Source organism: Oncorhynchus nerka, linkage group LG21, assembly GCF_034236695.1.
Source record: "Oncorhynchus nerka isolate Pitt River linkage group LG21, Oner_Uvic_2.0, whole genome shotgun sequence".
In the NCBI taxonomy this organism is placed as follows: domain Eukaryota; kingdom Metazoa; phylum Chordata; class Actinopteri; order Salmoniformes; family Salmonidae; genus Oncorhynchus; species Oncorhynchus nerka.
In genome coordinates this window covers 10,545,914-10,568,321 of record NC_088416.1, presented here as the reverse complement: position 1 = coordinate 10,568,321, position 22,408 = coordinate 10,545,914, and the positions used below count along the sequence as shown (strand labels likewise).

At 45.1% G+C, this 22,408-nt stretch overlaps 1 protein-coding gene and 2 pseudogenes across 1 annotated transcript in view; 1 reads left to right on the top strand and 2 right to left on the bottom strand.

Moving 5' to 3' along the window:
• Positions 1–22,171, top strand: part of LOC115103874 (probable helicase with zinc finger domain) — a 59,872-nt gene extending 37,701 nt beyond the window's left edge. The window contains 11 exon segments of the mRNA XM_065006300.1: positions 2,043–2,094; positions 4,423–4,610; positions 6,613–6,835; positions 6,967–7,049; positions 7,788–7,940; positions 7,943–8,288; positions 12,928–13,147; positions 13,281–13,692; positions 13,694–13,888; positions 16,319–16,628; positions 17,864–22,171. Coding sequence (XP_064862372.1) covers positions 2,043–2,094; positions 4,423–4,610; positions 6,613–6,835; positions 6,967–7,049; positions 7,788–7,940; positions 7,943–8,288; positions 12,928–13,147; positions 13,281–13,692; positions 13,694–13,888; positions 16,319–16,628; positions 17,864–18,231 — 2,550 coding nt within the window. The 3' untranslated portion in view covers positions 18,232–22,171.
• LOC135563482 (toll-like receptor 13) lies at positions 8,357–10,118 on the bottom strand (annotated as a pseudogene).
• On the bottom strand, positions 10,514–11,133 carry LOC135563481 (uncharacterized; annotated as a pseudogene).
• Positions 22,172–22,408: the final 237 nt, after the last annotated feature.

Sequence of the window (22,408 nt, the reverse complement as noted above, 5' to 3'; positions counted from 1 at the left end):
GGCATAGACCTATAAGAATCTATGCCAGGCAGATGCAATGGAGCTATCATTAGCCACTGTATTGCACCTGTGACGGAGGTTGGCTTGGCAGGAGTGACATTGAGAGGCTTTGATACAGTCACCTCATGCTCCTACAGTCATCTAAAAAGATTGGGTTTACTATTGACTTCCATTTTATTTTTTTTGCTAGTCACATCGCTCATATTTCTTTATTCATATATGGTTCGGCTAAATCTAGTACAGATCAACTACAATATCTCACCCCTGAAAATAACACAAATATTTTATTTAAACAGCTATGAATATGCTGTATGTGGCAAGACGAGACGCATTATGCCAAGACAACCTATGCTATTAGGTGCAATATTGACTTTGTGGCGACTGCTTTTTAACTTCATACTAATTTTCCCTCCATATGTTACGATGGTTTTTCCAAGGTAGTTTTATTGCTAGTGTGCACTCTGTTTGTCACTGAACTCCTAACAAATAACTTAGCCCTTATTCCTTGTAATAACAGTCGTAATGCCAACTCTCTAGCCTCATAGGCTAGTAGTTACTACATTCGCTAGGGGTCTCAATCGTCGGTCCAGGCTGTGTATCATTAGTCTCTCCTAATTTCAGATCATCTGCTGGCTCGAAATTCGAATGAACCCCAGTCCCTGACTACAGTTTGTGCCCCTTCGTTTTAACCACAGTTCCCTGTTTTCACTTCACACGTTTAAAAAAAAAAAAAAAGAAAAAGAAACAAATTGTTTAAACACAACCACAAGAAGCACGTCCCGATTGTCTAAACAGAAACCGGGGGAACCAAACCAGCCATCTAACCGATCAGGAGGCGCATCCCCCAAGGGAAACCACGTCAAGTGTTCTCAGTTTAAAACCACCACCTAGGGGGGGACTGTGTGCCTCAGCTCGGCTACGCTAAGACACGCTGAAGTAGATTACTGCGTACGTTCCTCCGTGCATCAATAATACAACAGGTTACAATCCACCTAAAGTCAATTGGATGGAGAACGTCCGTGTTGTTGGTCACATAACAATCAATCAATGTCAGACGTTGTTGTCTGAAAAATGGAATCAAATGGAATACGGCCCAATGTTGTGTGCATTAAAATGGAACCTTGTGGCACGGAATTGCCTCTCTTTGAGAGAGAGAAAAGAGTAGATGGAGAGAGAGAATTGAGATGTGTTGGTGCGTGCTTGTGCGAGTGTGTAAGTTGCTTTGGATAAAAGTGTCTGCTAAATTGGCTATGGTGTGTGTTTGCTTGCTCACTCCAGTTAGTGTCAGTCCTCATTAGCCTATAAACAGTTGAAAAATATGCGTAATGCATACTGTCCTTTTTTAACACTGTAACGACGTAAGGAGAGCGCTTCTGTATGCATCCATCGTAACAGCTATGGAACACCCAGTTCCCAGCTGAATAGATTATGAAATGAGGCACAAGTATAGGATGGACATTTTTTTTTTTTTTCTATGAGCACAGAATTGGTCAAATGATTTAAAGAAGCGAGGAGTCTGAAAATAGGAAACCTACGACGTTTTGATGTCTTGGGGCCGGTAGTATTTCTACCCACATGACTTGACCACATGAAAGCCTATTTTGGCTAAGAACTCAAATGCAGGATGTTTGAGACGTTTTTGACCCATTGCTTATTCTTTCTATCAGCGCTTTTCCCAAGTCGGGTCACGTTAGGTAAAACTCCTGGCCCTAGAATACTATAGCTGCCGCCCTCAGGAATCCACACAGTGGCTTTATATTCTTCCAGAGCTGCAGTGGGATGCTTTATCCTCCAAGAATGTTGTTGCCATTTAGATTCAACAGCATTGGCTATTTAAAGCGTTAACCATGTAGCCATTGTGACCAATGTGACATATGTGGGCCACCGCGGACCTTACGGTTACCGCTGCCTGCCCGCCTTGTCACATAGGGAGCCTCGCTCTCCTCCACTTACTCCCTCCCTCCATCCCTCCCCCTCTTTTTCTATGGACTTCTCTCGCTCCAGCCCTTTCTAAGGATGCCTCCCTCTCTCTTCTCTTCCAGGGGAAAGGTCAACATGCGAACCACACGGAGCACTTCCCACCTGAAGGATTTGGTGAGTGTCCATCTTTTCTCTTCTTTCCATCTAAGTGTTGACTTGTCTATTTGTATCTCTTTCTGGAGTCCATACAAACCACTCACAGAAAGTCAAGAACACTACACTCTAGCTGTATGTCGTTTGAGGGTGAAGCACTGTCCAAGTCTTTAAACTGCCATCTCTCCACAAACATACTCGAAATGTGTTTAACCTCTTCTCCAAAGAAATACTTATTACTTTAGTCATAATACAGGAAGGACACTATTTATAAATTTTCCATTACATTTACATTTAAGTCATTTAGCAGACGCTCTTATCCAGAGCGACTTACAAATTGGTGCGTTCACCTTATGACATCCAGTGGAACAGCCACTTTACAATAGTGCATCTAAATCTTTTAAGGGGGGGGGTGAGAAGAAGATTACTTTATCCTATCCTAGGTATTCCTTAAAGAGGTGGGGTTTCAGGTGTCTCCGGAAGGTGGTGATTGACTCCGCTGTCCTGGCGTCGTGAGGGAGTTTGTTCCACCATTGGGGGGCCAGAGCAGCGAACAGTTTTGACTGGGCTGAGCGGGAACTGTACTTCCTCAGTGGTAGGGAGGCGAGCAGGCCAGAGGTGGATGAACGCAGTGCCCTTGTTTGGGTGTAGGGCCTGATCAGAGCCTGGAGGTACTGAGGTGCCGTTCCCCTCACAGCTCCGTAGGCAAGCACCATGGTCTTGTAGCGGATGCGAGCTTCAACTGGAAGCCAGTGGAGGGAGCGGAGGAGCGGGGTGACGTGAGAGAACTTGGGAAGGTTGAACACCAGACGGGCTGTGGCGTTCTGGATGAGTTGTAGGGGTTTAATGGCACAGGCAGGAGCCCAGCCAACAGCGAGTTGCAGTAATCCAGACGGGAGATGACAAGTGCCTGGATTAGGACCTGCGCCGCTTCCTGTGTGAGGCAGGGTCGTACTCTGCGGATGTTGTAGAGCATGAACCTACAGGAACGGGCCACCGCCTTGATGTTAGTTGAGAACGACAGGGTGTTGTCCAGGATCACGCCAAGGTTCTTAGCGCTCTGGGAGGAGGACACAATGGAGTTGTCAACCGTGATGGCGAGATCATGGAACGGGCAGTCCTTCCCGGGAGGAAGAGCAGCTCCGTCTTGCCGAGGTTCAGCTTGAGGTGGTGATCCGTCATCCACACTGATATGTCTGCCAGACATGCAGAGATGCGATTCGCCACCTGGTCATCAGAAGGGGGAAAGGAGAAGATTAATTGTGTGTCGTCTGCATAGCAATGATAGGAGAGACCATGTGAGGTTATGACAGAGCCAAGTGACTTGGTGTATAGCGAGAATAGGAGAGGGCCTAGAACAGAGCCCTGGGGGACGCCAGTGGTGAGAGCGCGTGGTGAGGAGACAGATTCTCGCCACGCCACCTGGTAGGAGCGACCTGTCCGGTAGGACGCAATCCAAGCGTGGGCCGCGCCGGAGATGCCCAACTCGGAGAGGGTGGAGAGGAGGATCTGATGGTTCACAGTATCGAAGGCAGCCGATAGGTCTAGAAGGATGAGAGCAGAGGAGAGAGAGTTAGCTTCCATTGATTGGATTCACTTCTCAATGGTTCATGTTTCACTGAGATGTGAAGATTCCGGGTTAGAGAGGTGTAGCACAGAGCATAGTGCACCCTACCGTGTAGGAGCGCTGTCACCGTGAATCTAGTCGCCCCGTAATGGAGAAAGCACGAGGGGGGTAGGGGAGAGATGGATAGAAAGGAGGTATATTGTGCCATCACTTTAGACGGAGAGCTAGAGCGAAGAGGAGAACAGTGAGACGTACCAAGAGTACCATCATGTCCCCCCCATCAACTGCAGAGCTTTAGGCCCAAGGCTCATGTGGCAGCTCCTATAAGAACACTGCATGACGCCCATTATAGGGTGTAGTCTGGGAAGACATGAAGTCAGGTTAACTGTTCTTTATCCATGACTGGGGGACAAGGAATTATAGATAAACAAAAGTATCTTTCTTGCTAGATCATCGCAGGAGTTGTCTACTCTTGAAGACCAACATGGTGCAATTGTTGTTGTGAAAGCATTGTTGTGTTTCAAATGTATTTAAGACATCTTATAGCCAAAGAAGTACCAATTGTTTGAAAATACAATAACATTATCTCATGGGGAAATTAGCTTGGTCCGCATAGGCACAAATAACAGAGACCAAAACAATGATTAGGTCTAGATAATCAAATCTTTCAGGATTAGCAACAAGACTAGCCACTGCTGTAATGAATATCACTTTAGGAGTAGCAAATCATTAGCAGATATGAACTTTTATTTTCCTCTTCTTCCTCCCCCAACTCTCTCCAGTTCAACCCAACCCTGCGGTGTTGATGGGCAACCCCATCCGGGCGTTCACGCCGCCCCTGGGGGGCACCCCTGGCGGCATGGGCAAGTCCCCCAGTCCTGTGCAGAGGATAGACCCCCACACGGGCGCCAGCATACTCTACGTGCCCGCCGTCTACGGGGCCAACATGGTCATGTCCATGCCACTGCCCGTAAGTATACTGCTACTGGGAATTGTAGTTTATTGTTGAGGAAAGAGTCAATGTGTGGGTTTTGGTTTGAATTAAGTGTGTTGCTTTGAGTTGGAAGGTGTTGAGGAACGGGTTAGCTGTGTGTGCAGAGCATACACTCTTATGCGTATGCATACTCGCGCACACACAAACTGACTTACACAGATCTTTCAGTTGGTGTTCGTTCTTGGTCTAAATGTGCTTTATTTGAGTCAAGGAAAACTATACTTTTTTGGTTGTAACATGATTAATTAGTCAAAGAAAAAACACGGACCCATTATGCAATACTACATTTAATTCAAACTTGTCCGTTGGGCTTTGGTGTTATGCCGAGTTGTTAAGGAAAACTCAGCAGCGCGTAATGATTGCTAATAGAGTGCCAAAATCCCCATAAGCTTGATTTCAACATGTTCCCTTTGTGTTTGTCTACATCCTCCTTCATCCTCCTCTGAAAACAAGACCGAGAACAACACGTTAATTGAGAATAATGACTTCTGTTAGTCTGAACATTTTCAGCTCGGCCCGCAGGGTGAGATTTCACACTCGTTATTCCTCGCTCAGTAATGGAAAGAAAGTCAACTCTCCATCTAACCCAATCTAGGCTGTTTATTTCCCCATTAAACCATAATGGCACATGGCTGATAGAATGAGCGTTTTTAATCAGGAGGATGATTTGGCACGGCAAATTGCTGTGTCGACACACGGAGGGGAAGGCTGTTTTAAAAATTATGTTCTTGTTAGATAAATGCCATCCTTTTTTATGTTCTTCACCGCACTAATTTTGAGTCTTTTTGTGAAACAAAAAATATTATTTTCAGGGCCATTTTTCTTTATATTTGAGTTTTTTTGTTGCAGATTTTCTTTTTTTGTAATAATTTTTTTGAAGATGCTTTTATATAGGAATTTGTTTATTCTATGGACCATGCAAACAATCAAGGAGTCTTCATTCCTTCACATACCAATGCCTCTTCTTTTTTCTCTCTTTTTTTTTTACCTTTTGTGGAAATTATGGATGGATGTGCTTTGTTCAAAATTGCCCTTTTCAAAATGTTAATTTTATTCTGTATTTCTGCTCATTGTTGTCAGTCAGTTTGCATCCACTGCAATAAATGGATATGTTTCACTCAGCTGGCCTGGCAGGTAGCAGAGTCCAATCCAATATCCTATTGCTCTCCATCTCAGAACCAGATTAATATTTTAACACTGTCTGTTTCCTCCGACCTGCATCAGCCACTGTGCTTTTCACATAGACCGTCAGAACATCGGGGGGGGGGGGGGGGGGTGCACTAGTCTAGACCATATAATATTTGAAATTATAAACTGGGTGTTTCGAGCCCTGAATGCTGATTTATTTATATCAAAGATCGTATACCACGGGTAAAACAAAACATTTATTTTTACTGGTCTAATTACGTTGGTAACCAGTTTTTCTAATAGCAATAAGGCACCTCGGGAGTTTGGTATATGGCCAATATACAACGGCTAAGGGCTGTGTCCAGGCACACCACGTTGCGCATAAGAACAGCCTTGGTATATTGGCCATATACCACACCTTATCGGGCCTTATTGCTTAAATATCTAGCATGGTAGTTCAGCGCGACGCATCAAGGCAAGCTGCATTCACTTTTCAACACAGTATCTCCTGCAAATTGTCAGTTGTGAAAGACAATGCATTTTATTGGGATGTCCATGAGAAAAAGGTATCATTTCTTTAATTGGCCTAGGTACCAACATCACTCTTTAGGAATGATCTGTTACCTGGACTTGCACTTATTTGGTTCTAGCAATATTTTTATAATTTATGTAACGGGGACAATGCACTGTAATCAACATTTGTAGAATGAACTTCGATAGAACACCACTGGAATTAGCTGACCTGCTTCCTGTCAACCCTATCTGCTCTGACTAGGCGTATTAGGTGTATTTGATGTGTATTGATGTGTGTGCGTTGATTTATATTGACTCGTATTGATGTGGTGTCCAGTCTGTCCCCATCCAGTTGCCATGGCCCGGCTACCAGAACCGCTTTGCCATGGACCCACGCATCATGAACCACCAGGCGGCCATGGCCTACAACCTGAACCTCCTGCAGGCCCAGAACCGGGGCTCGCCCATCCCCTACAGCGGAGTCGCACACCCTTCCCCCTTGGGCATGGGCCAGCAGACTAGTCCCGACAAGGAGCTTCAGGCTGATTCCACCAGAAACGGTGTGTAGCAAATAAGTTGTAGTACTTCAATGTGGAAATGGGTAGAAAGTGTGAAGTCTGTGTCTTAGCACAGTAACTCACACACAGTACAGAAGCTGAAAAGGTGTCTGCATTTTTTTTAACCCCCTCAGGTAAAATGGACGGGAGTGCAAAGTCCGAGCAGAGCCGGCTACAGACACCAGAGAGGAAGACCTCGGAGATGAAGGACAAACCGGTACGTTGTTGTTGACTCGCTCTGTAGTCACCCTGTGGGCTTAGTTGGTGCTTTATCACAATGAGAAAAAGGACTTTCAATGGGCTCCATTAAAGTCTCTATTTAGCAACAATTCAAATAATACATGATTTTAAAAAGGTTTCTTTGCTCACACATATTTAAGTATTGATATAGAGAGGTTGGTTGTTAAGCAATAAAAATGACCTGTTTGTATACAACTATGTGGCAAAAGACTGGGTTGGCTTGATTGTTGTCGGTATGTAAACTATATTTAATCTCCAATTTTTATTGAAAACATAAATACATTTGCACAATCAGCACTTGTTTTCTCTCTAATACATCGTTACAATTATTGGTTAGCGAGCTAGCAAATTTTAGCCATGTTAGCATTAACATGACATCAGTCAAAACACAAAACAACACATGGTATCAAGAACAGGATAAAACCAGCTGAAATGAGCCACCTGCGATTCCCCACATTGCAGTTTCTTTTCATCGTTTCTATCCATCTGGCCATCCAGAATCACAACAATACACAGACTTCTGCCCGAGTGAAGCATCGTTTTCGTGACGTTGTCAGCTAACCCATTCGTAGTTAATGAACTATTTAGAATTGATACATGGATAAATGAATACATATCTAAGTTGAATATAGTTTAATTCATTATGTAGAATTGCTGTATGGCTAAATGAGCAATGTGATTGTAGCCCAGCTCACACTGTGTTCAAATGCTCCAGGGAGAGTGTGATCCGGGCGGTGGTCGGAGTCTGGACTCTCAGACAGATGGACTGGGCTTCCCCAACGCCATGCTCCACCGCAAGGACAACTCAAGCCAAAGACCCCTCAACTACCACCTGGCGCCCCCCAACCCGGCCTTTGCCCCCATCCCGTGGGCCGGGCCTTCCCCCCACAGTACCCCGGCGTGTCCAGGCTCCCCTTTAGGGTGCCGTCCCAGCACCCAGGTGGGGGCCCGGCCATGGGCCAGTCTAACCAGCATCACTCGGCCCAGCTATCACCAGCCTATGACAGCGGCAGGCACAATCCCTCCTTCTTTGGTGGGGTCATGGCCTCCCACAGGGTTGTGCCAGAGACTGAAGAGGAGGGGCCGGAGGACATGGGGAATTCCATGAGGTCCCAGATGGGCCACCAAGGGGCGCACCACCCAGCCCTGTCGCAGCCCAGCCGAGTTAACAGCTTCGGGGAGGAGAACCAGGAAGGAGGCCTGGGAGATGGGATGGGTGAGTTCTACCATAGAGTTCAAATTCTACAAGTGATACTTATTTTTGTCCCCTCTAACCCGGGAGGCTTATTCAAAGCAAGGGAAAAATAATAACAACAAAATAGCAAACAATCTGTAAATGTTAAAGCTAAAGAAAATTGTGCTTTTCCACATCTGTAAATATTGAATACTCTTGTGGTACAGGTAGGTATACAGGTATAAATGTTGCGTTAGTCTGGGCTGTGGTTCAGGAGGGGCCAGTTTGGTCCACAGATGGTCCCAGAAGGTAGGCTGCAGGGCTGTGTCCCGGGGCCAGTCCAGGTAGGTTCTGGTCTTGACCATTCTAGCCAGACGGTGGTGGGCAGACAGCTGCCTATGTGGGATGTTCTCCAGGAATACCAGGATGAGGAAGTCCCTGTGCTCCACCAGCAGATGGAGAGTGGCCAGTCTCAGCTCCAGAAAGCCCGAGTTACTGCGCAGGAAGTGACGACTCACCCCACACAGGGTGTGGCGGCTGCCATAAAGGCTCGCTGTGATGTCGTTCACGATGTCCTTCCCTAGCTGGAAGTCCCTGCTGTGCAGACAGAGATGTAGGAAGGGAGGCCCCCTCTGTTCCAGGTTGGGCAGCAGCTGTTCCAACGCTTGTCTTTTCTGCTGTACGACACAAAGGCATCATAGCAGTACCTGGGGTTGGCCTTCCGCAATGCTTCCTCCAGCCAGCCTCGGGCAATGTGGAAGAGAGCCAGCTGATGGAGTAGGACCACCAGCATGAAGAGGAGCGGGCCCAGATAGGTGCAGAGGAACAGGAAAAATCCCAGGTCCAGTGTACAGTTGGCCTCCAAGTATCTGCCAAAGTTCTGGATACCGTTAGCATTTTTGCATGTCAGCTCCGCTTCTCTGGCCTGAAACAAGATGACCTGGACTTGTTTTTGTTTCTGGGCCCAGGTGATTAGCCAAGCATTCACAGCTGTAGTACAGGTGAGGGTCTGCGACTAGCATGTACCTCATGCTGGTCAGGGGTTCTGGGAAGCTCTCCATCACGGTGTACTCATCGATTCGCACTGCCAGCTGCCTGAGGGAGTGCAGGTCTCCGCTCAGATACTTGTCTAGACTTAGGATTCCACAGTCGATAAGGTTCAGGCTCTCCGGCCTGGTCACCTTGTGGAACATGATGGCCAGCCCTGGTTGCAGCGAAATGTCCAGTTCTTCCAGCTTTAGATACCTCAACTGCACAATCCTGTTCAGGTCAGTCATGTCCATTAACTTGGCATAATGCTTTGACTGGAAGTCAAATTCCTGCAGGGAGGGAAAGTACTTTGCTGCGAAGTGAGACCCACACAGCCGTCTTGGAAGTACGGAGTTGGAGGGACAAGCCTGGTTTTGGGGTGCTATCGCTGCCAATGATAATAGTCAGGTTGTACCCCACTGAGAATATTGTCATGTACTTCAAACCCTGAGGGAAGATTCCAAAAATGTACGTCAGATTTACACTGCTCTGGCTCACTGGCGAAAGTTTCCTACATCTATACTCTTTTTAGGGAAGTAAGGTGGATTTAAAGCATGAGCTTCGACGTGTACAACTGGGTTATCTTCCAGTGTTAGGGTCTCCAAGCTTCGCAGGCCATAGAAAATGTGCTTGGTAATCTGTGATATCTTGATACCACTAGGAACCTCAATTGACCAAGTCCATTAAATGTAAAGTCGACAATAGTGGTGATTTTATTGATTGCTAAATCCAGCCTCTCCAAATGTGTGAAACAACTGCTGAGATGTTCAGCCAGATGATTGGTGTCTTTTTGAGTGTCACAAAGAATACCCAAGCTCAGCTTTGTCAAAAAGGGAAACTCATCTTGGTGACATTCTTCAAATAATGTATCAAGCTCAAGTTTATGCTGGCATGAAATCCAAATCCAACAAGAATTATCGTCTTTATTCCCAAGCAGTTTCTGACTGCAAATGTGGTGTCGTTCCTGAATTTACAGTGATCAAATTCAAGTTGTGTGATTTGTGAGTTTGAAAACCGTCTCACAAACTGACTCGAAGGAAATGCTTTTCTCGCCAAAGGGAAAATAACCTAATCTGTTAATACCAGGCTGCAGAAGCTGTTTCTGTGCCTCATCAATAGTGGGTAAATACAGAGATGAGATGTTTTCAAAGCATTTGAATGCTCCTTCTTCTAAATGACGTGCATTAGGGAATGTTTTTTTTTTAAACGCCTCTTGAAGACGATAGAAATAAGGAAGCTCAAGAACAGCTCCTTTTTGTTTCAAAGAAGTTCTGGTGTCTCAAAATTACTATCCCGTCTGATGTCAAGTCCAGGCTCGTCAATGACTGTGACGTATTGACAATCCTACAAAACAAATCGGAGAGTTCCTGTGTACAGGTGTTGACTTTGAGTTTCTTCAGATCCCCCGCCGAATGCGTCTGGTGCCATCACTGAAAGCCTTTAGTTATTAATAGACAGTTCCTCCAGGTTCGTCAAGGTGTTGGATAGAAGTAATGAATTGTAACACTTACTGCAGTACATAGTTTCTTCACCCTGGACACCCTTGGAAGGTCTCGGGAAGAATCGTGGGCAGACAGCCCTGTTTGTAAAGGCTCTTGAGGTTATTGAGGCAGAGCGCCAGACTGCAGGACAGAACCTTCTCTTATCTCAAGACAGAGGGCATGGTAGTTTGACGGAATGATGGAAAGGTTGAGGTCGCATACATCCCAGCACTTGGCACTGAGGTTGCCATATGTGCAGTTAGGGTCAATGAACTCCCAATAGTCTTCTCATAGAGGATACAGTTGTTACTCAACCAACCCCAGGAACCAACCATCCAAGCTGCAAATAGTCCAAACTGAACACCGAGCAGGCTCATCTTTCTTGTAAAGTAGACACTGGTTCAATAGAAAGAGGTGATGGTCACTTTGTAGTTTAAGGAAATAAATGTCTTGTCCAGAACATTTCTTGTCGTTCAGTGACAAATAAAGGCCTGCGTGCAAAGAAGGAAGCTCCCTTTTCCCAATGGGACGAGACGTTGGTGAGATGACTTGTCCAGTGGAATGGCCTGGAGTTATTTCACTGCTGTGTTGTAGCTGTGTGCATCTCCTCTTGATCTATTCACTGTATACATGTATAGCTTTTGCTGCATCTCTGCAATCTCTTCCTACCTAGTCTGTTTTTTTGAATGGTTTTGCCCGAGAGGCTCTGGGGCACAGATAAGGTTATTATTGGTCACCTCGTTTTAACTTCCTTTTCTTCAGAATCTCTGAGGTGGTGGTGGTAGACCACACACCCACTACTACTACTACTACTATCTTTGTTATGCAACAGTCTGAGGTTACATTTGCATAACTGATGGTTCTGGACACTTCAGTGAGTTCCTCCTCTTGTTGTGGGAGATCCAGTCATCAGTGTTGGCCCTCACTTTTGGTTTAAAGTTGAGGCTGGTATCAATTTCACACAGTTGTGCAAAGGTCACGTAATTCACTATAGGGAAACAACGTTTTTGAGCTTTGAAGGGTTCAAGTCACGGTTAATCCAGAGAAAATGGTGTTTGACAAATTCTTTATTTGAAATGGCTTTCTGAAAACAACTTACAAATTATCCACTAATGGAGGCCTCCCGAGTGGTGCAGTGGTCTAAGGCACTGAATCGCAATGCTAGCTGTGCCAATAGAGATCCTGGTTAGGGGAGGGTTTGGCTGGCTGGGATGTCCTTGTCCCTGTCGGGCTCTAGAGAGTCCTGTTGCGGACCGGTCTCATGCACGTTGCCATGGTCGCCAGGTATGCGGTGTTTCCTCTGACATGTTGGTGTGGCTGACTTCTGGCTTAAGCAGTGTGTCAAGAAGCAGTGCGGCTTGGCTGGGTCGTGCTTCGGAGGAAGCACGGCTCTCGACCTTTGCCTCTCCTGAGTCCCATCCCGTATGGACAAGACTGTAACTACCAATTTGGATACCACAATTATTAAAAAATGTAAAATGTTTTTTTTATTTTTTATGTTTAAATAAATAAAAAACTTTATCCACTAATTAAACACAACAATAAACTTATTGAAATAATGCTACACTGTCGACCTGAGACTATGTATTCAACCATTCTCTGAAAGGGGAAGTTCAGTAAAGTGTGTTTGTTTTGTTAATAAAACCCAACACATCGTGACACTACAGCATTCATCTGGGTTTAACTGCGCAGACATGTATTGAAATTATTCTCAGTCTGAACATATTTTGTAGTTCCTGTTTTCTCTTTGTTTCACACACCTTGGTTGGGCTGTGAGGTAGCGACCGTAGGCTATGCCTTGTTTTTAATCTGAGACTTTGACCGTGTCCAGAAACAACCCCGTGTCACCACAACTTTGATGTTTTCATATCTAAAGACACTCAGACAGGCCTAGCTTTTAGCAATCTGGTGATGACTCCAAGTCTTCCAATGCTTCTACTACCTAGGCAAATGGCATTCAAACTATCTTTTGGGATTTGTTTCATTAGCCCACTGTTGATACAGTTTCAAAATATTTTGCATGTCAGCAATTACTCTTTCAAAATATAGAACTTTCAAAATACAGAAAGTGTCACATTATGTATGATGCTTTTTGCAACAACAAAATGTACCAACCCATTATAATCTAACAATCTTGCTCTCTTCTCCCTCTTTCCCTTTCCCTACAACAGACCCCCTAGCTCTGGAGGCCCTGAGCCAGCAGGCGCGGCTGGGCCAGTGGGGTGAGCCCGGGCCCTTCCTCCAGGGCGGTGTGGCCTTCCCTCTGCCCCAGCAGCTGGCCCATCTGGCCCAGCCCGGCCTAGCCCGCTTCCCCCCTCAGCTGCTGGCACGGGCCAACTGGAGGATGAGCGCCGGTATGGAGGACGAGGCTGGCGGACCGCCTTTCACCAGGTAACCTTTGTCCTCTCTCTCTCTCCATTTCGCTCCCTTTCGCACTATATCTCTGGCGGTTTCTCCTCTCGACCTCTTTCTACTGATTTGACTCCCTTGGGATATTAAGGGTATGTATCGGTCTTCTCTGTAGGTTCCCAGGCCTCCTGCGAGAGATGCCACCTCAGGATCAGCCCGATCCCAGGGATCTGGCAGAGATGCAGCCCCCTCCCCAGTCCCGCCTGCTCCAATACCGCCAGGTCCAGTCCCGCTCCCCAGGAGACCCCTCCTCCCCCTCGTCTGCAACCTCCAACCACACCGGCCCTTTCCCCCCTGGCCCCTATCCTGGCCGAGACCCTACCAGCCACGAGCTGGACCTCCTCAATAACCCAAGTCTCCAGCAGCACCCGGGGAACCAGCTCTACAACCCCAATGCCTACCCCCACCAGCTGGGCCACTCTACTACCCCGCCCCCGCAGGTCAAGTACCTCCTCCAGGAGGCCCAGTGGCCTCACGGCGGAGCTGGCGTTGCTCAGAACCACATGCTGGCCCAGGGCCAGGGCTTCCCCCTACGGGCTGCCCGTCATGGCCCACCCCAGTAGACAGGAGCAGGTCCACCTCATGCAGCTCCACCACCAACACCACCAGCAGCAGCAGCACCACCAACAGCAGCAGCAGCAGGGTCAAGGCCCAGGCCAGGAGCCCTACCACCCCCTCTCCCCCAGAACAACAGGTGCCACCGCCCTTCACAATGTAGAAGAGGTAAGGACTATGCTCCACCCGTGTGTGTGAAGAATAGCGTTGCTGTGACTATTATACTAGTATGCCCTGTTTGTCACCATTACTAGTATGCCCTGTCTGTCACAGTTTTGTGCTAGTCATTTCACCTAATATCCAATGCTATGTTTTAACACGGACGGGTACATGCAAATGTATTTCAAGATTTTAATACAGAAATGTTTGAGAAAAAAAACATTTTTCTCACCATGACAACATCACAGGAAATGGAAGCTATGCCTTTCTCACTTTCTGTAATTGTCTGTTTGACCTAAAAATGACTGAGAGAAATGTATCAGCTAAAGCGCAGCATATTGCTCATAAGCTCTCCGTGGGGCCCTAATGCTGGGAAAATAATTTCCCTACCGTTCCCTTGACGTTGCTGACTCTGTCGGAGTAGAAAGTTAATGCCAGGTGACCCCGGACAGGAGATGCTAGGGCATAGCATAAAGGATTCCTGTGGGTGAAAGTGTGGTCCAGGGTTTGGGCGACCTTGGTTCTGGAGAGCTCCAGTGTGTGTGCAGGGTTGTTTATCAGGCACCAAACGGAAGAAAATGGACAGGGGCTACATGGGCTTGTCCAAAACTCAGTTTCGTTTCCCAGTGCATAATGTTTTAAAACGTTTTCCGTTGCATGCCCTAATGAACACGACCCAGACCTTTGGTCCTACCCAGCTGGGTCAGACCACAGAGTGAATAAGCAGCCCTCTCCATCTTACTTTTGTGTTATTGTCTAGCCTGTTCGAAAACATGGCAGCCCAGTTGACCTCGTTGCATTTTCCTTTATTATATTTTAACAGGAAATTAACGTTATTGGAAGACTTTGCTCTTTTTGGATGCCAATATCCGGGCTGAAAGGGATATTCGCCCACTTTGTATTCAGGTGAAGTGTTAGGACTTTCCAGTGTTTGCAACTCCCGTACAGACTCGGGAGAGGCAAAGGTCGAGAGCCGTGCGTCCTCCAAAACACAACCCAACCAAGCCGCACTGCTTTTTGACACATTGCCCACTTATCCCGGAAGCCAGCCGCACCAATGTGTCAGAGGAAACACCATACACCGTGTCAGTGTGCATGCGCCCGGCCCGCCACAGAAGTCACAAGAGAGCGACGGGACAAGGATATCCTTGCCGGGCCAAACCCTCCCCTACTTTCGATAATTTGTCCAGGTGCAACATCGTTCTTAAGGTTTTTTAGGTCTTTTGTGCCGCTGTGGCAGTCAAACCTGCCTGATCACGAGAAACGGCACGCTGTCAAGACGGTGGCTAGTCAGACCTGGAGAGATGGCACACCACCTCACCTAGTCAAGTCTCAACACTGCACTAGTCAAGTCTCACCCTTCCTCCTAAAAAAAAAAAATGTTTTAGGGGGATAACGGCAACTTCTAGCAATTTCTCCCCAATTCCGTGATATTACAATATTGTCTCATCGCTGCAACTCCCCAACGGGTTCGGGAGAGGTGAAGGTCGAGTAATGAGTCCTCCGAAACATGACCCGCCAAGCCGCGTATCACCCACACGCTTAACCCGGAAGCCAGCCGCACCAATGTGTCGGAGGAATCACCGTTCAACTGGCCCGCCACAAGGAGTCACTATGGCGAGATGAGCCAAGTAAAGCCCCATCGGCAAAACCCTCCCCTAACCTTGAAGACGCTGGGCCAATTGTGTGCTGCCCTATGGGACTCCCGGTCACAGCCCGAACCCCAGGCTGTATTGACGCCGCAACACTGAGATGCAGTGCCTTAGACCGCTGCGCCACTGGAGAAGTCCAATATTACTGTCATTCTAAACATTCTAAACACCACCCCCCACACACACCCCTCCCCCAATGCAACTAACATTTCCGGAGATAAAAGGGTCTCTCACAAGGTGTTGGTTCTAACACTGTCACTCCCCAAAGGCTCATCTCACCACAGTCATCAACACCTCTGGATGGTGTTCTGGTCCGAGGGCTGTTCTGTTTTCATACCACTGTCCAATTTTGGAAACGGGTGTTTTCTCGACTGCTCTTCGGAAGGCTCAGCCTGTCCCCTCACATGGCTCTCATTCCGTCTTATTGGTATTCCAATGATTTTCCCAGGATTTTTATCATGATTCCCTGCATGTTCCCAGCTTACGGGAACTGTAATGGTTACTCTGGCTGAAGAGTGAATGTGTTGTGTAAGTGAAATGAGAACGTTGTGGAATGGATTCACTCCTGCTGTTACTAGTTGACAAATAAGAGGAGCGCCGAGGAGGGTGTTGTGATTCCTACAGCAATGACCTGGCACTGTGAGGAAAGGAATAGGGATGATCTCTCAATGTATCATGGGCGATTTTGATTGACCTATGTCGTCTTCGTTTTTTTTCCTTCTCTATCCCACCTTGCCTCCTTTCTGTATCACACCTGTCTCTGTTATTTTCTCTCTCCCTCTTTCAGTATGAACCCAGGGGTCCCGGGCGGCCCCTCTACCAGCGGCGGATCTCCTCCAGCTACCCAGACGAGGGATCCCCCGCCAACGCCGCCGTCATGGCCCAGCAGCAGCCACAGCCCTGCCCGGCAGACCCCCAGGAGCACCCCCACCAACACCCTCACCCCCACCAACACACTCACCAACACCCCCACGCCCCCTACGGCTACCCCCCGCCCGAGCTGTGGCCCGGCAACGGGGGTGGCCCCGGCCCGTTCCAGAACATTCCATGCAACGGAGCCAGCACACTCGTTCAACACCAACACCGGGATCTCCTAGGTACGCATCAGAAGCACCACAAATGACTTTTTGAAACCGTTATCAAAGTGTTGTGCTAATTATTCAGCATTCTATTGACTGTACCTGAGCGAGGTACAGTGCAGATCAATAAATGTTTTAAATAAAAATATAGAATGGTTTAAGTGTAGCCTACTGCACTCATTGTACTTGGCAGTGCCTTTGTTAACGCTCTAGCAGTGGCAGAATAGTGACAGCAGACACCATGGCCAATCCGGACGCGCAAATCGAATTTGTCTCCACACCAAACGCGATCACGAGACGCAGGTTGAAATATCAAAACAAACTCTGAACCAATTATATTAATTTGGGGACAGGTTGAAAAGCATTAAGTATTTATGACAATTTAGCTAGCTTGCAGTTGCTAGCTAATTTGTCCTATTTAGCTAGCTAGCTTGCTGTTGCTATCAAATTTGTCCTGGGATATAAACATTGAGTTATTTTACCTGAAATGCACAAGGTCCTCTACTCCAACAATTAATCCACACATAAAATGGTCAACCGAATGGTTTGTAGTCATCTCTCCTCCCAGGCTTCTTTTTCTTCTTTGGACTTTATATGGCGATTGGCAACTAACCTTCATAATAAGGTGTATTACCACAACCGACCTCAGTTCATCTCTCAATCACCCACGTGGTTATAACCAATGAGGAGATGGCACATGGGCATATACTTCTAAAAGCCAACGAGGAGATGGGAGAGGCAGGACTTGCATTGCGTTCTGCGTCACAAATGGAAGCAACTTCTATTTCAACGCCTGGCCACGCATACGCTCGTTGGCGTGCGCAATGATTGAATAACATGAATGTGTACATTTATTTTGCAACGCACGCGTCCGGTTTGGTCAGTGTCTGACACTCAGGTAAGAGCCAGTCGGGTGTTCAATTTCTGACGGTTGTCGTCAGGGTTGGCCCTGGTGAATACAATTTGAAGGCTGCTGGCCATTGTAAGGTTGACGAATCCGCATGCTGAAGCGGCTGTCATTGTCAATGATTCCAACAATGCAAGCGTGACAAAAACAAAAGTGTCAGTTTCCTTACTAAGTGCCCATTTGTTCTCCTGACATTGACAAGCAACCCCCAATGTATTGTATATTTTGGAAGGTGAAACTAATCTCTTCAACCCTAATTTTTCCTCTTTCCCTTTCTTCCTCCTTCCTACTCTTCCCTCATCCTTCTTCCTCACTCTCCCTTCCTCCTCCTCCCTCTCTCCAGTAGCTTCCAAGGCCCTGCGGCAGGCAGCAGAGGAGCAGATGAAGGCTGAAGCGGCAGCAGCAGTAGCTGCGACCCAGCCTCCCGCCCACTCCCTCCAGCACCTCGGACAGTTCCCCCCTCTCATGCCCAACAGCAAGCAGCAGCAGCCGCAGCAGCAGCAAGCCCCCCCAGAGCCCGGCCAGGGCCCCGGGGGCCCCCAAAACCCTGGAAAACCCCCCACCATGTCCTACGCCAGTGCCCTCCGCGCCCCACCCAAACCCAGAGCTCGCCCCGAACAGGTCAAAAAGCACAGCGACCCACTTTCCCTACTCCAAGAGCTCAGCATAGGAAGTTCAAATGGTAGCAACGGATACTATTCCTATTTTAAATGAGTTTCACCCCTGAGAAATAACCCCTAGAAAAATATGGAGAAAAAAAAAAACGTAAAATATATGAAAAATTGAAAAAAATCTAATAATGGCAATACTTTTGTGAAAAAGACAAAAAAAAATCAGCTTTTACAAATTGTTTCTATTTGTTTTTGTTTCCCGCTTTTTGTTTTAAACTTTTATTTGTAAAAGTCAAATCTTTCTTCTGTTTCACATATCTGACATAAACATTTTTTTTTTTTTTTTTAAATATGTAAAACTTAAGTATATATAATGGATGCATTACTGGTATATACATACACATGATGTATATATGAATATATACTTATATTATGTACACTTATATATGTATGTAATGCAAAAAAAAGTTTTAAAAAATGAACTAAAATGATTTTAAAAACAGCATTTGGTTGACCACTTGGCTGCCTGTCTGTTTTCCCTTATTGAAGTTTTTTATGTTGAAGGGGGGGTTTTTTCTGTAATTTTTTTGTTTTTAAATTGTGTTTGGACTTTCTGTCTTGATTTTCATAATAGTTGTGTTAACAGGGAAAAAGCTAAGTGGTCAACTAATTTCATATAAAGTATATGGAGCATTGTATAGAAGTAGATACATTTTCCTCTAATCTGTACATATAAAGAAAATAAATGACTGAGTTGTATGCAAACAGACATGTACCTAAATTCCTGTATCATGTTAGCATTTACATTAGACTTCATTTGGTTTGCTTTTCATCCTCAACCTTAGACATTCTCACCTGAAAATCATCTTCAGTGACAGATTAGTGCAGTAAATGGGATTCTTACATCCATACAAACATGCACATGCAAACACACACCATTCAGAGAAACGATTACTTTATTATACATTTATACAAATCTGTTTGTTGTACGTAAATTCCTTTTTTCACTGGCCCTCTCCTCTTTTTTTTTAGTTTTATTTTTTTAAGAGAAAAATATAGGATAGATAATGATATGCATGCAAAGCCACATCAAAGGGAGGTCTACTGTTGTCTGATTCCAACTTGGACAAACTAGTTTCAGAAAGAACCACGGTGTGCTTCCTCTGCCGTTTTCACCTGAGGCCCAAAGAGGGTTGTTCTCCTGTTGGGCGACTGGCTTTCCCTTTAGTCGGATTAACCACGGTCTTCGATGTAGGCGTATTGCGTGATCACAACGGTGTGGAGAAACTTGAGGCCAACTGCATATATTGGTGGATGGGTAACGTGAGTCATAACTAAAGGCACTGCTGATGAGGGAGTCTGAAGGTATAGAGAGGCATCACGGCCAAGTTGGAAGTGTTTGTTTCATGTTGAGTGAGATGTTGGGTCTACGTCAATGGTCTCCTTGTTTTTCTTTGACCCACTTCAGAGCTTTAAAGGTCATTTTTTTAGAAAGTCTTGAGAAAGATCCTGTCACAAAAATTTCCCAACATTCCCTGGTAATTTCTGAAATCCCGGTTGGAGGTTTTCTTTAATCAGCAAGGGGAGTAAGCAACTAGGGAATCGTCCCGACTTCGAATTCTTCAACCGGGATTTCTGAAAAACCTGGGAATTTTGCAACCGTAGACTATTTTTGTGCTTTATGTAGGACTTCGGCCCGAAATAAAACCGTCTGGTTTAGACCAGCGCCATCAGTTACTTTTTGGTTCTATCTGATTTGTACTGCAATACCACAGTCTTTTTCACCGATATTCCATGTACTCTGTGTCATCAGTGGACATCACTTTTAGCTACCAGCCTCTTGCTCTGATTAGATGGTTGCTTAGATGACTGTTTCCCCTGGAAATTTAGACAGGAAAAAATATTCAGTTTTTTTTATTTTGAAGACTCAATGTTTCAATTTTTAACAAATAAATGCAATCGGTGTGGGTTATTTTAACCACAAAAGAGAGATTGTTCACTGTTTTGTAGGTCTTTTCTGACATGCATTCCAATCAGTGAGGTATTTTGTTTTTGTCAAATAATTTGCAAACAACCATCAAGCTGTCCAATCTTTATAGATTTGTATTGGTGTGCACGCTCAAAAAATAAATTGCCAGTCGGATAAAATTATCATGACAATTATTGACGATTGTTATCAAATGCAAATTTGTGACTGATTTTTTTTCTTTTGTGTAATAGCCATATTTGTCACATTTACTGGAAACCTTTTTCTCTCTTCATGATTCATTTGTGTTGCAGCCTTTTTCTCCCCCATCAAATATATATTTTTAATTGGTTAATGGTTTGTTTCAGTATATTGTAATAAAAGACCCTTGGATTCTAACTGGTACATTTATGTAACTATTTTGTCATTCTTTTTAATGTATGAGGCCGTCAATCAGAAGTATCAGGAAGCAAATCTAGTCTGAATTAAAAACATCTCTTAAACAGTTGAAATGATCATTCAAAACATTTACGGGGACTTAAGTTTATTTCAATATTTGGTCATTTAGCTTTCCAAGGTCCAGATTCAAGAGGTTGTGAATTTTAGGTTCATCACTACAAAAAAACATACTTGTAAATATGCGTTTTCTAGGTATTTACAAACGAGGTTTAGGGAGCGCCTCAATTTTGTAGAAGCTGTTTAAAAGAGGAGGTATGCCCTTTTTAATTATGCAAATTCAAAGACCTGGACCGTGTTGGCAGTCACAGCATCTTATAGTAATAACTTTTTAAATTCATTTTTATAAGATGGTGTCTGGCTGCTTTTACAACATTTTTCTGTTGCAGGCATATACAACATGTTATTGTAGAATACTTCATTTTAAAATCATTGTTGCAGGAATTATTTGTCCTTGTTTCAGTTTCTTCGCTAAATCAGTTTAAAAAAAAATCTATTTTAATTTCAGCGGTGCTTTGTGGTTCAACAATGATTTTTCACGTAAGACTTCATTCATTCTGTGCATGCCAAGATGACATGGCTTGTTTATATCCCCGGTTTTATCAAATAGTTTGATTTGTGCAACAACAATAAAAATGTTTTTGTTCTCTCCCTACACAGTAACATTTTGGTATATTGTTTGATGTGTACAATGACTTGTGACATACAAAAAAAGTATGATATTTTACTAACATGTCAATGAATTATGTAACTCTCATGTAAGAGTTGTTTTCCCTCAATTATTTTGCTGGGCGAAAGTTGCTCCCAGACATACGGGGGGCACATATTATAAGCTTTGAAAATCTTTGCAAAGAAGTGGCTATTACATTTGAATCAGTTTTTCACAAATTAGTTGTTGGTTAACCTCTAAATTGTGCAATATTTATTATTCTCAATTTATGCAGTGTCTGATCTGGATTTGTGTGAAATCCAAACCATAAGAGATTGAGCCATTCTGTGTTTGTTCTTAGTAATCTTGTCCAAGAGTAAGTAATAGATCTGTGCTTGTTTCCATACCGTGCCTTTTCAGGCCTTCATTTGTTGCTCAAAATCTCAATTTTGTGCCGTTGTCATGACTCGTGACCTGACTGACTTTGCATCGAGACAGAAGCTTTTAATGTGTTTGTCGTCAACAGAGTTTGAATGTCAGTTAGCCTCCACCCAGTCACACGTCATCGTGTGTAAAAGGCTTCCGAAAGTTCTTCGCTATGCCCTCATAAAACACCTAAAACAACCCTAACTTGAACAGACGGTTTTGTCTTGGGAGCAGCCTTTAGCCCAGCCAGTAGAGAGCACTGTGTTTCAGCCTTTGTAAAACCACATCTCCTGTTGTCATCCATTTTGTCCCCAGTCTCCTCTGTTTTTTCCCCTCCCACAGTAAATCAATGACACACCTGTTAACTGTTACCCCCCCACTTGACCCACAGGAGTGGGCTACATAATGATGAATATTTCCCTTTCACTCGTTTCAATTCAATTGGTGGTGGTCGTGATAAAGGATTTAGACTTTGTTTCAAAGGTTTTATTTTGTTTTTTGTTTTTCAAAATTTGTTTCTCTATTAAAGTGTTTTTATTGACTCAGTTACTCCTTGTTTTTATTGCAGAGACGTACTTCAATTGTTGGATTGGATGAGGTAGAGTTTTATCGCTCTGAGTGATTTCCCTGTGTGGAAAGGAAGTGCACACCATGTGTCTCAATGTCCCAAAAGGGACCGAAGGGTTACGCAATTGACTTTACTCTCATTAAATCGCTGGGTGTCTTGTTTGCCATTGAAGTTGTGACTTGTCATTATCTCACTCAGAAGTAATGTGGCCCCTG